Source organism: Ylistrum balloti, unplaced genomic scaffold (genome assembly GCF_031769215.1).
Source record: "Ylistrum balloti isolate Yb309-2 unplaced genomic scaffold, AGI_CSIRO_Ybal_v1 Utg371796, whole genome shotgun sequence".
Taxonomy (NCBI): Eukaryota; Metazoa; Mollusca; class Bivalvia; order Pectinida; family Pectinidae; genus Ylistrum; species Ylistrum balloti.
The window spans coordinates 85,580-99,342 of NW_026782896.1; the positions used below are offsets into that span (position 1 = coordinate 85,580).

Here is a 13,763-nt window from a genome sequence, read left to right on the forward strand (position 1 = left end):
AAACTCAGTGTAAGTTGACCTCAAGGCGGGTCAATATTTTGTTACCCAAATGAGCTATTTTTCTTTATCATTTTCATGTGACATTTGATCAATCAGACGTGTTTAAATTTCTCTTTAAATTTTGCCGGTAACACAGCGGGCAGTGTAGGTAATGTATGAGGAACATGTTGGGACGTGCTGCTCTATGTACCATTCAGCAAATTAGGTCTGTTGATTGTGCTATATTGTTATTTGTGTGCCACCGACTTTTACCTATTCAGGGTATTTAGTCTCACTGGACTGCCAATTTATTTACAGCACTGAGAAGGAGAGTATTAATGTGGGCTGGGGACTTACAAAACACTCATCAGAATTATATACTGCATGGATGTATTGAATATTGACTACAAGTAAGGTATATATGTGCTTCAGGCTACTATTGAATAATCTCTACACAGGAATGTATGTGTGTGTCCTTTGGTCTGTCTGCTGGATCAGCTTTCTATTGGGAATTGATATGTATTTTGGATGGTCAATTTCACACATGGGAAAAATATTGAAATTAACATGTTGGGAAAGAGATATTTATATTGATAAATGGTTACAGATGTGACACATCATATTTATTTACAAAACAACATAAGATAGAAAATCTATACACATATGAAGTCTACTTTGTTTTCAATTTGAATAACTTAAAATACTTTAAAATGAAGCATATGCTGTATATATTTTTGATGTGATTCATTGCAAAGAAAATTGCCACTTATTTTTTAATAATCGACCATTTCAGATAGAAAGAAAATTGTGTTATTGTTGCAGATGTCACTCAGGCACATATTTGCATAGGTGTAAATTGTTTGCATCTTATTTACATATTTAATGGTGACTATGTAATGACTATTTACTACTGGTAACTTTCTTTAATTGGTCCAAACATTGTTCCTGATTTCTTTGAGGTGTCTAAAAAATATATTCATACTTTTTTTTAATATGTCTCGGAGGTGTCTACAACCTAAGACTTTCCAGGCCTATTTTTGATGTCAGATTGTTTTCAAATTTTTAAGTATATGTTTACAGTGTAACCTGTCTTGGAGGTTTATACAGTATGTGTAGTCTGTTCTGTCACACTAAACAGGTTGTCTAAATAGGAAAAATATCATGGTTAGAGTGAAAGTTGAGCTTCATTGTACAAGAGGTCATTAGTATAAATTTATATGTCCAATCCACATTGACAGTTAGTTGCCTGGTATTGGTATATGCTTTTCTGCACCATTTATCCAAATTCATCCCGTTGTATTTTTGAAAATTTTCTACTAGTCTAAATCATTACGCCTTTTTAAATGTGCTCAGACTACACACCTGTATGTATATTACCTGTGCCTGTATGATTTCTAGATTATCAGTTGAGACTTGTGAATTATGTAGCCTGTGAAGGATTGGTAACATACAGGTGTGTAGAGTTATTTTGATGTTTTGAAATGAAGACATCAAATTTAGCTACACACAGGTAAGCTGTTTGGTTGTGATTGTTAGACAACAATAGTATTGGGACCATCAGCTTTATCCTCTTAACATTGTAACAAAGTGTTAGCTACACTCAATGCCTTACCCTATCATGTGTGTGCTTAAGATGAATATTGTCTTGAACTACTCTATCTCTTCCATTGAATGGTATTTTAGGAGTTTTGGCACAATAACATATGTAGCAATAATTCCTATATATATTGGTGTATTACAATAGGCAATTTCTCTACAGGTGTGTTACCTGTTTTACCTGGACAATGTCACAAGTTTGTTAGAAAAACAAACTTCAGAAGTTAACAGCCTTCAGTGCTGCATGTGTACACTTCATTACTAACCCCCCTTGTGTTATGATGTGTATTTTATTGTACACAAATATGTGTAATGTAATTAATTGCTGGTTTAAACTGTATTAAACAGCCGTACCAGTATGAGAAATGTCTATACACATGTAACAGAAATATCATTAGCCGTAGACAACTTAGTATAATGTAATTGTAGCTGTAGATGTCCCTGTATACCTGTTATAATGTAATTACAGATGTAGATGTCCTTATATACCTGTTATAATGTAATTACAGATGTAGATGTCCCTGTATACCTGTTATAATGTAATTACAGATGTAGATGTCCCTGTATACCTGTTATAATGTAATTACAGATGTAGATGTCCTTATATACCTGTTATAATGTAATTACAGATGTAGATGTCCCTGTATACCTGTTATAATGTAATTACAGATGTAGATGTCCCTGTATACCTGTTATAATGTAATTACAGATGTAGATGTCCTTATATACCTGTTATAATGTAATTACAGATGTAGATGTCCCTGTATACCTGTTATAATGTAATTACAGATATAGATGTCCCTGTATACCTGTTATAATGTAATTACAGATATAGATGTCCCTGTATACCTGTTATAATGTAAATATATATGTAGATGGTGGAGCATGCTGTCAACGTCACGTTCGTCCATCTTTCCATCCATCCTTTCATGTCAGCAGCATAACTTTGTCCATATTTAAGCAAGGAAGGTATATACATTGATCATACAAAGGCAATGTGCCCTTGTCCTCATGATTACATAGTTATTGCTTTGTGTTAAAATTTTGAGTCTGGAGGATCACTTTGTCTGCATTTAAACTAGGGTATTGAAAGGTGATGGTATACATCAGTCCTACTAAAGCAAGGCGCAGTGTTGCAAAGTCAGAACCTTTGATCCCTGAGAACAAAGTTATTGCCTTTTGTCAAAGTTTTGTATCATTAGCAAATTAAGGGCCTGCAATCCCTTAGTTACAGAATCATTGCCATTTTTGTAAAATTTTGTGTCCATTTAAGTCATTTTCTGGGAACAAACATCAGTTTAACTGATCCTTTTGTTTATTTTGTGTTTATTTCAGAATGTAGATTGGTCAAGGGATGGTGCCATGTTTAGGAGTGGAGGGAAGTAGCAGTGTTTAAAACACTCCCATCACCCTGTACTTATAACGATGGCAGAACGGCGCAACTCGGGGTCGCTATCCTCCATAGGGGGAATGTCCCCAAGGGACAGCTCTGGCCCGACCACACCTCGAGGGGGCGTGGGTGGCAAGGGCATACAGATGCAGATACAGCAATTAGCAAGTAAGTCTTTTCCTGTACCTCACTTTATTTCATGTCTGTTGATGGGAAAATTTCCACCAATGGTTGACGGAATCATTTTTACAGAGTGATATATTAGGTTATGTAAGTCTGCTACTCTCTGGGGACAGGTAACTAGGGACAAAAGGTATTTATTATCTGTATCCCTTTAAGCAACATTTTAACAACTACAGAAGAAATTCCAATCCATTTGTCAGTGAGCATCTTGGCAGAAATAATTCAAATGTACGTAAAATGTACCAGCCATTTCCTCAAAGCTTTTAAAAGTGTTAGGAAGTAACTATAAAGGTAGTGTTACACAGGTGTGTGATACCTTGGTAATGTCAGACAGTGGCTGTAGTGTTATACAGGTGTGTGATACCTGTGTAATGTCAGACAGTGGCTGTAGTGCTATACAGGTGTGAGATACCTGGGTAATGTCAGACAGTGACTGTAGTGTTCTACAGGTGTGTGATACCTGTGTAATGTCAGACAGTGGCTGTAGTGTTGCACAGGTGTGTGATACCTGTGTAATGTCAGACAGTGGCTGAAGTGTTACATTGGTGTGTGATACCTATGTAATGTCAGACAGTGGCTGTAGTGTTACATAGGTGTGTGATGCCTGTGTAATGTCAGACAGTGGCTGTAGTGTTACATAGATGTGTGATACCTGTGTAATGTCAGACAGTGGCTGTAGTGTTACATAGGTGTGTGATACCTGGGTAATGTCAGACAGTGGCTGTAGTGTTATACAGGTGTTTTATACCTGGGTTATGTCAGACAGTGGCTGTAGTGTTACACAGGTGTGTGATACCTGTGTAATGTCAGACAGTGGCTGTAGTGTTACACAGGTGTGTGATACCTGAGTAATGTCAGACAGTGGCTGTAGTGTTACACAGGTGTGTGTTACCTGTGTAATGTCAGACAGTGGCTGTAGTGTTACACAGGTGTGTGATACCTGTGTAATGTCAGACCGTGGCTGGAGTGTTACACAGGTGTGTGATACCTGTGTAATGTCAGACAGTGGCTGTAGTGTTATACAGGTGTGTGATACCTGGGTAATGTCAGACAGTGGCTGTAGTGTTACACAGGTGTGTGATACCTGTGTAACGTCAGACAGTGGCTGTAACAGACAGTGGCTGTAGTGTTATACAGGTGTGTGATACCCCTGTAATGTCAGACAGTGGCTGTAGTGTTACACAGGTGTGTGATTCTGCCATAAAGGGTTCTTGATCCTGTCATTGACCTTTGTAGAATAGAGCCATATACTTATATTGATGGTTGTATAAGATTTCCTACCTGCCAAATCTTCCTGTGATAACACAAATATGGACGATCCTTCATCATTCTGTTGTGGGATATCTTGACACTGAATAAATATCATGAATATATGTTATACCAAGCAATAGCTAGAATCTACAATGTAGAAGGTGTAGTACACTGTGAGGTATAATTGGAAAATTTCATTGAGAGTCAGGTATTTATCTAAGTTTATGGCACTTTGTTCCTTTTGAGCACATGAAAGTCTCCTGGATTTTAGATAGCATGGTCTTTGGGATTTACATAAGTTTAAACTTGTCCTGAAGTATAAGCGAAGGACGGGGGTGTGTACCTGTGTGATAGAGCTGAATAAGTTCTGTGATTAAAGTCTCTGATTTGGTTATTATCATGTTTTGATGAAGGCTATCAGACATGTTTACTGGATGACTTTGACTGGCATAAAAGGACACAAAAACAAAATTCTTTCATCTTTAAAACATATATTTTTTTGATAACCTTTAGTCCTGTAAAGTCATATCAACAAATACCAGATCTGGATAAATGTCTATCTGTTCAGATTTAGGTCATTTGCTTTCAAGGTGAAATGTCTTGTCTTGGTGACCAAGAGGTTCACTTGTCAAGGGAGATAACGTATTTTATTACATTTTTGCCAGAGAAATATCTCATTAATAAAAGTGTAATTTTTCAGTAAAAAGAAACACTTTTGCAGATTTACATCAATGAAAGGAGAGAACACAGATCTTATAAATTAACAAAATATAAGGCCTGATACAAATAATCAATCAAGACTTTGGAATTCATTTTTGTCTTTAGTATATTTTGGAGTTTTGAAAAACCGGGCTACCGTTTGTCGCATTCTGCAAAGTTATCATGAGTAGTATCTGCAAAAAGAATAGTCAGCTTTGTCCTTTTGTTTCTGTCCTAAATATGCCAGTATGGGCTATTTTACAAGTGAAAATGTAATAAATAGGGTAATTGATAGTGTCTTCAGCAATAGCAAACATGTGTGATACTGTTTGTATCTTTCACTTTCAAGGGATAATAAAACATCTGACACAATATATTTATCATTACTACTGATGCTTTTAAGCCAGGATATTGTCTTAAACCCTAATGTAACGTTATTTATCAGGTGTTATATCTGGTCTGTGATGTACTGAGTTGAACATTATTTATCAGGTGTTATATCTGGTCAGAGATGTACTGAGATGAACATTATTTATCAGGTGTTATATCTGGTCTGTGATGTACTGAGATGAACATTATTTATCAGGTGTTATATCTGGTCTGTGATGTACTGAGATGAACATTATTTATCAGGTATGATATCTGGTCTGTGATGTACTGAGATGAACATTATTTATCAGGTATGATATCTGGTCTGTGATGTACTGAGATGAACATTATTTATCAGGTATGATATCTGGTCTGTGATGTAATGAGATGAACATTATTTATCAGGTATGATATCTGGTCTGTGATGTACTGAGATGAACATTATTTATCAGGTATGATATCTGGTCTGTGATGTACCAGATGAAGTGCTTTCTTAATTGAATGTGATCTTTATAATCCTATTAAAGTAGGTTTGGGATCAGAAAATCCTGAATCAGCAATATTTTTACAAAGTTTGACAAAAAGAATATTTTTCATCAGATGATATTTTAATGAAAGGCACAAAGGTTGTCTGTTAAGAATGAAAATGTGAATATAGAACATTCAGAAACCCAGGCATCTTTTTAAGTTTGATGAAATATATGTCACTTTGGAAGAGAGTTGGTGGTAATTTGTCAAGTTGTGTCACCAGTCGTGTTGGATTGGATGTGCTTAATCTACCAACATCAGGCAGGCATTGATGAAATGTATCAATGGTATGTACAGCTGCCTTTTGTTGCTAGGACACCAGTAATAATGCGGCAAGCATCTCCACCTCACCGCTCTCTTACATATATATCAACATGGACAATCAATTTTACCTGCATTGATTACTTCAGAATTATGGCAGTTAGTGTGTGTATTGATGCAGTACCTGTACATGTGTACACACTGCTATCAGTACAATCTCAGAAATCTAAATACATCATATAAAACAGATTTACATACATACATTTTTGATTCTAGCTCTGAAAAAAAAATTAGCAGTCTTTTATCGAGCCAGATATATTCTGTATTAGAAGATGCTAACCTCTTGTAAAAGAACTCTATTTGATATTATAGGTTACAGTAACATGTCAGTTCTCTGTCTTTCCTACATATTACCAGTCGACCTGGAATTACAGGGACTGTAGACTGTAGAAATAAATGTAACAAACACATGACATTAGAAGATCATTATAGGTGAGAAATCACCCAACAGCTCATGCTCCAATAGCATCTTTACCAAGCTGCTCTTTTCTGATCATTGTTACAACATAATCAACCTATCAATGCAAAAACACATGCAAGAGAGAGAAGAGAAAGAGGGCCAGGCGTAGAGCCAATAAAGATCACAGAGTAAATACATGTGGGAAATCTGACGATAACATTTGATACATATCTAATGTAACCTTATTTGGCCAGTAGCCCTTTTGGGCCTTTGGGTATGGTAACCTTGACCTTTTTATCAAGGTCACAGGTGTACGATGAATTTAAACTTTACACTTCGTAATAAAATATTTTGTCATTAATATACTCAAGTAATTAGGCTATGAAATATTTGGTTAAAAATATGCTCAGAAAAAGTCTTCAGAAATAGTAAATATGCTATGAAGAAGGCAAGGACATTTATCTGAATCAATGATTAATATTCCAATGTTTCTTGTGTATCTTTAAGAGAGGCAATGATACAAGATTTAGCAGGTAATAAAGTTTTCATCTGGTGAAGAAAATAAACACTGCCAGTTCTCAAAAAAAATATTTAAATAACAGGTGATAGCACCGACCAGGAGATATTCACAGGTTTGTTTAAATACCCAAGTGAGCAGGCCCTTGGAACCTGTTTTGATATTTGTGTTTTATTCATGTGTGCTTTTGTATGTTGGTTGATATCTGCAGAATTGAAAATGTAATCAATTCCACCAAGCTGTGTGGCTAAAACAGCCATTCTGTAGCTACAGTATTACCACAATTTGTCAGCAGTGGTGGTTTTGCCTGTCCAACCCTAAACAGAATTAAGGTGGTACCTATATTTGCCTGTTGTTAAATGTAGTCATTAATCTTTCATTTTGAACAATAGTGTACCAATATTTGTTCAATGTGCTGAGGTATGTGGTTCTGTTTAGGTACGGTGGTTATATAGGTCGGTGGCTTACTTATGTGTATATATATATACAGGTAAATATAGAATCTTAATCTGGCATTTCATGGGGGAAATGTGAAATAAAAGTTTAATTACATTATTAGTGAAAAAAAAAAAAGAAAAAAAATTTGATAAAAATTAAGGAAATTTGAACAAATTTATTCTGTTGTTTTATATAGTAATACTCTTTATGCTGACAATCCTTTTTCAAAAGCCAGGTACACACCTAGGTTCTATACCCCAAATGACCTGTCTGGGCCTGCTGGATAAAACAGAGGGAAATGTGACAGTAGGGGATCTTGTACATAGTGAAGTGAACTTTTATTGATAAGTTTGTTGCAAATATCAAATCTGTATCTGTTACATATACAAAGCCAATATTTTTATATTCCTTAAATTTTTAATTGAACTGAACTTTTAATAATTAATATTAAGTTCATTGATGAAACTTTTGCATTTCTGTGTAATATTGACATTATTTTATGTTCTCAATATTTGCTGTTTCCTTATCTATCTGTACTACAGAGTGCAAAGTTCATTTCAATTTAGTGAATGGTTGAAGCAATATGATGAAATATAAAAGAAAAAGAAACAAGTAACCACAGGTTACTGTTGTAGAAGGGGCATAACTCTGGTAATCTTGTGTTAATCTGTTGTAGAGTAGTAGATTTAGATTTGTCTACAAGGATGTTTCTTGGCAAACATTTCACATGAACAGGTGTATATACATCAATATTGATCTAATTTCACCGAAGTAAATATTTTCTATATTTCCATGGTTTTAAACTAAGGATTATGTTTGACTATAATCCCACTAGTGAACTGCTGTAATTGGAAAAGGTTGCTGTTTAGCTCGGAAGTGGTCAGATGAAAGATTGCCATTTGGCTTAACTATGTGAACAAATATAATCAAAGGCCAGAATCAGTCTGCACTAAATTGTATAGGGACAGAGAGTAATTCAATATGTTATTGACAATGAAGTGGATTTAAATTATTATAGAAATACCCATACACTATACTAAGTGTTGGTGAGAGAGATTGACCACAAGTGTCTGTATGAGAAAGTATATTGATAGAATGGTAACTTCCTCATCAATGGCCGTTTCAGATGATATTTAGGGAGCAAGCCACAATGGGGCCCACCATCATTGACTCGGCTACCTATCTTGACCCCTTCAGATAGATATATAGTCACATACCTTTTGACCCCTTTCGATAGCCCCACATGGCTCACATTGTTGCTGATGGAACACTGCCAAATATTATTTCTAACATTAGGTTTTGAATTGTGTTATAGCTTGTTTGGTTCATTGGTTGGGGTCAACAGGCCAGTAAGTCTTAATTAGTGAAGTGTTTATCATTTGCCTGTTCATGTTTCCATTCAAAACACTGCATGTCAAGTACAACATGGAGGCATTGCTTGGAGACCCATTGAAGGGCGTGGCTCCTTTGGAGCAGAGAAACAATGTCTAAGAAATATTGCCAAGAAGGGTCATTTTAAGGGTGTTTGGCTCGTTTGGAACTAAGAAAGATTAATTGAAAGGGCCATTGGTAGGTGTGAAACATTGCCTAGAAGAGCCATTGGAGTCCATGGGGACAGAGAATGCCTTCTCAAAGGTTGTGACCCCTTGGGAGCATTAGAAACACTACTCTGTGATATAAATCCCTTTTCACCAAAAAAAGAACATACCAAAAACATTAAATTCTAATTTTGAATTTTGATTTTAACTCCGTTTTTTTTTTATTCTTATTTTTGAAATCTTAATCCCCATTTTTGTAAATGTTAATATCTTTCTTTCAACCTAAACTTTGAAATGTTAATATCTGATCACCTGGCAGAGCATATTATCATTATCATTTATCAAAATATTTCATATGGTATCTAAATATTTTCTCTGCCTAACTACACAAGCTTGAACCTAAAGTCCTGGGGTGAGTTTTGGCAAACACACTTTGTATAAGTACTGGCTGAGGGGAAATAAATTTAATGATATAAAATCCTTTTGCGTCCATATAACTAAAGGGATTTTTACAAAATGATTGGATCCATTAGTATGAATGGAAGGTTTGACCCCCCGGGGACTGAGAAAGGTCAGGTCCAGTAGGGGAAATTGAGGGAAGTCTTTAAAATCATTTTTATTCCGAAAGGCTCAAGGGATGTCAATGAAGTCTGCTGCTCAATGAAAGACTGGGAAATATTTGCCATTTTCAATTTATATTTAAAGTTTGTGATCTATTTTCAAATTTGTAAATATTAGCATTTTCAATTCCATCAGATTTCACTCTGAAGATGTATGTGAAATGTGTAAACGTTTCATTTCTTACTGTCTTACTGAACTTAGAAACATCATTTGATGACTAATTGCATCAGTTAAGAAAAAAAACCCAATACTTTCTCAGTATGGAGGATCTACTACTGCCTGTGGTAATTTTATCAATTTTATACAACAGGGGGTATGAATTTGGATTCTGGTGAGAGGCTGGTTAGGATCTCATATATGACATATGAATTTGGATTCTGGTGAGGGGCTGGTGAGGACCTCATATATGACATATATGACATATGACTTTGGATTCTGGTGAGGGGCTGGTTAGGCCTTTATAGATGAAAAGGAGGTAAAGGACTTAGTGAGGGGATCTCTTGGGAATTGAATGAAGGATATGTAAAAGTATTCTTCAAAAAGCATAAAAAATCCCAACCATCATTTATATCTTATATGATAACGCCAGTGCTTCTGGAATTAATCGCTGAGAAACAAGGAAATGGATGCTAATCTCAACAGCATTGAGAGACCAACACATTCATGTCATAAGGAATAGTCCTTAGGTTGTACAAGTCTTACCTGGTAGATACATAAGTGGAGGAGAATACACTGTAGGCAGAACTATCAGGTCGAGGAAAACTGCAACATTCTTATACTGAAATATCACAAACATGTTCAGACTTGCATAGAATATATATAGGTATACACAGACCTGGATGTATGGGGCCTAGATAATTCACTGCTCTGAAAAACAGGTAGATATGGAGATCAATGGAATGTCAAAAGGTTTATGTAATCTCCAAATTCAAATAAGCAGGTTGAATGTCTTTATTGTACAAAAGAAACATAGTCATGGTAAGATGACACTTTCAGAAACATGTGTCAGAAGTTCAAAAATTTTTTGATTTGTGGTGGATCATGCAGGATCCGAGAACTTGTCTGAGTAAAAGTTATGATATGAATTGATTGAATATATGTTCAGGTGATGTAAATCCAGTGGTGGGTAATTTCACCTCCCAGGGAGCTGTTTTATAGAGGTTTAAATCCACAAGTTCTTATACTGAGTAAAATTCCTAGAATCAGATAAAATTATCACGGTTTTGGCATACTTAATGTTAAAGGCATCCTCAGAGGTACTGTTAGCCTCGTAAGAGTATTGGGACTATTCCAGTATATTGTAACACCTATAGAACTGTGAAATCTGCAATCAGTGTGGTTCTTAAAAATAGAACTGATATTGTTAACTTGTTTGAAATAAAAGAAATAATCTTGTAGTAATTACTTTTCAGAACTTAAAATTCCTTGGCTGACACAAATATTGCCTCAATATACTGTATTATATAGGGAATAAATTGATGGGAGAGGATTACCTCAATATACTGTATTATATAGGGTATAAATTTAGGGGAGGGGATTACCTCAATATACTGTATTATACAGGGTATAAATTGAGGGGTTATTGCCTCAATATACTGTATTATATACGGTATAAATCAAGGGGTAATTGCCTCAATATACTGTATTATATACGGTATAAATCAAGGGGTAATTGCCTAAATGTACTGTATTATATAGGGTATAGATCAAGGGGTTATTGCCTCAATATACTGTATTATATAGGGTATAAATCAAGGGGTAATTGCCTAAATGTACTGGGGTATATACTGTATTATATAGGGAAGGGGATTGCCTCAATATACTGTATTATATACGGTATAAATTTAGGGAAGGGGATTACCTCAATATACTGTATTATATAGGGTATAAATTCAGGGGAGGGGATTACCTCAATATACTGTATTATATAGGGTATAAATTGAGGGGTTATTGCCTCAATATACTGTATTATATACGGTATAAATCCAGGGGTTATTGCCTCAATATACTGTATTATATACGGTATAAATTTAGGGAAGGGGATTACCTCAATATACTGTATTATATACGGTATAAATCCAGGGGTTATTGCCTCAATATACTGTATTATATACGGTATAAATCAAGGGGTAATTGCCTAAATGTACTGTATTATATAGGGTATAAATCCAGGGGTTATTGCCTCAATATACGGTATAAATCAAGGGGTAATTGCCTAAATGTACTGTATTATATAGGGTATAAATCCAGGGGTTATTGCCTCAATATACTGTATTATATAGGGTATAAATCCAGGGGTTATTGCCTCAATATACTGTATTATATAGGGTATAAATCCAGGGGTTATTGCCTCAATATACTGTATTATATAGGGTATAAATCCAGGGGTTATTGTATGGAGAAGGAACAAAAGTGGGGGTTGAAGTTATTCCTGAATTAGCCACAGGCGAACCACCATATTGGAAATCATACTCAAAAACAATTAGGGACAAAATGACAGAGCACTGGGTCTAATGTACATATTATTGAAATTATAAATTTATGATATTAGACAAAAATTTAGGAAACACCATCAATATTCAGAAGTAGATTCAAGTCATGTCATGTTAGAACGATCCAGGTGATTATGGACATAAATGTTGATACACTTGCTGTTGTTATAGACAAACAAATGGCAGTGAACAGTTTATCTTATCAACTGAAAGTTAATTCCTGGTATCAGTGTAGCAATTATTTTTTTGGTCACAACCTTGAAAAAAAGAAAATGTTTAACCTCATTTCTCCAATTTCAATGCCATGAAATGGAAAGTCACTCCTTTATTGTAATGTTATTTAAAGTCTGTAAACTAATTGGAAGTGGATATCGTTCAGAAACATGCTGATTAAGATATGCCTTGTCACAGAATCTTGTGATTGAGAGAGAACACCAGAACAATGTTATGTTTAAATAGAAAACTGATTCAATATTGAAGGTCAACAGAGGACAGTGATTATATATGAGTTGTACCTATCAAATAACCTTTTTCTTTATCCTTGTATATGTTCTTGGGAAGAAAACAAATATGGGCAAAATTAAAGATTAGTAAGAAAAAGATTACGTAATAATCTGTGTGTGCCTCCCTTTTGTTGTGCTTTGTAGCAGCGAAATTTCACATGCTCACTACCTTGGAATTTTCTTCTGGCAACCAAGGTTTTAGCCAAGTGGGAAATGTTTAATACTTGATCATCACTGCTCCGTTGCCTGTGAATAAGGTGTACATTATGCCGAGAAGATTTGGCTGGTGGTTTTGTCAATGTTATTTATCGGAAATGGTGATGTGTGTACTCATTGCCAGGCTTTTATTAGTTGTGAAAACCTATGGAGAAATATAATCTGTAACAGTCTGTCAGTTTAATTTCTGACAAGGTGGACCACGTCCATATTAAAGTTTACCTACATAGGTAGATACCTACAGAGTTTGTGTATTTATGTGGAGATATTTATGTCCTAGCCTGATAACAATTCAGCTGTATATGGGGGACAGGAATTCTCCTCGGCCATATAAACCTACCATAATGTCCATCCAATACTGAAAACTCATTGATCTCGATTTAGATTTAAATTCTCTACGACCTGCTGAAAGCCAAAGGCTAGAGAAGAAAGTGGTGGAGCCGTTGTATCTATAGGAGGTGTGTGTGGAATAAAGCCACCAATATTGAACTGTCTGTGGATGTAGCTACATACCTTAACATGATCACAGGCTCTATACTCTCATTGGACGTTACTGTTGTCAGATCCAAGGCCATCAGAAGATGATTCTGTAGGGTTTTTGTGGAGTTTCTAGAGTTAGATATCAGCAGTTAATTTGTCTATGTTATGGTACTAAATTGCCTTAATACAATGTAAGAAGTATCTGAACAATGGAAAGAATCGTATCGTTAAAGCCCTGTCTA

General features: G+C 35.2%; 1 protein-coding gene across 1 annotated transcript in view; it reads left to right on the forward strand.

Moving 5' to 3' along the window:
• The first annotated feature begins 3,000 nt into the window (after positions 1–3,000).
• LOC132563612 (muscle-specific protein 300 kDa-like) overlaps positions 3,001–13,763 on the forward strand; it is a 224,432-nt gene continuing 213,669 nt past the window's right edge. Inside the window, 1 exon segment of the mRNA XM_060228353.1 lies at positions 3,001–3,133. Within this exon segment, the coding sequence (XP_060084336.1) occupies positions 3,001–3,133 (133 nt within the window).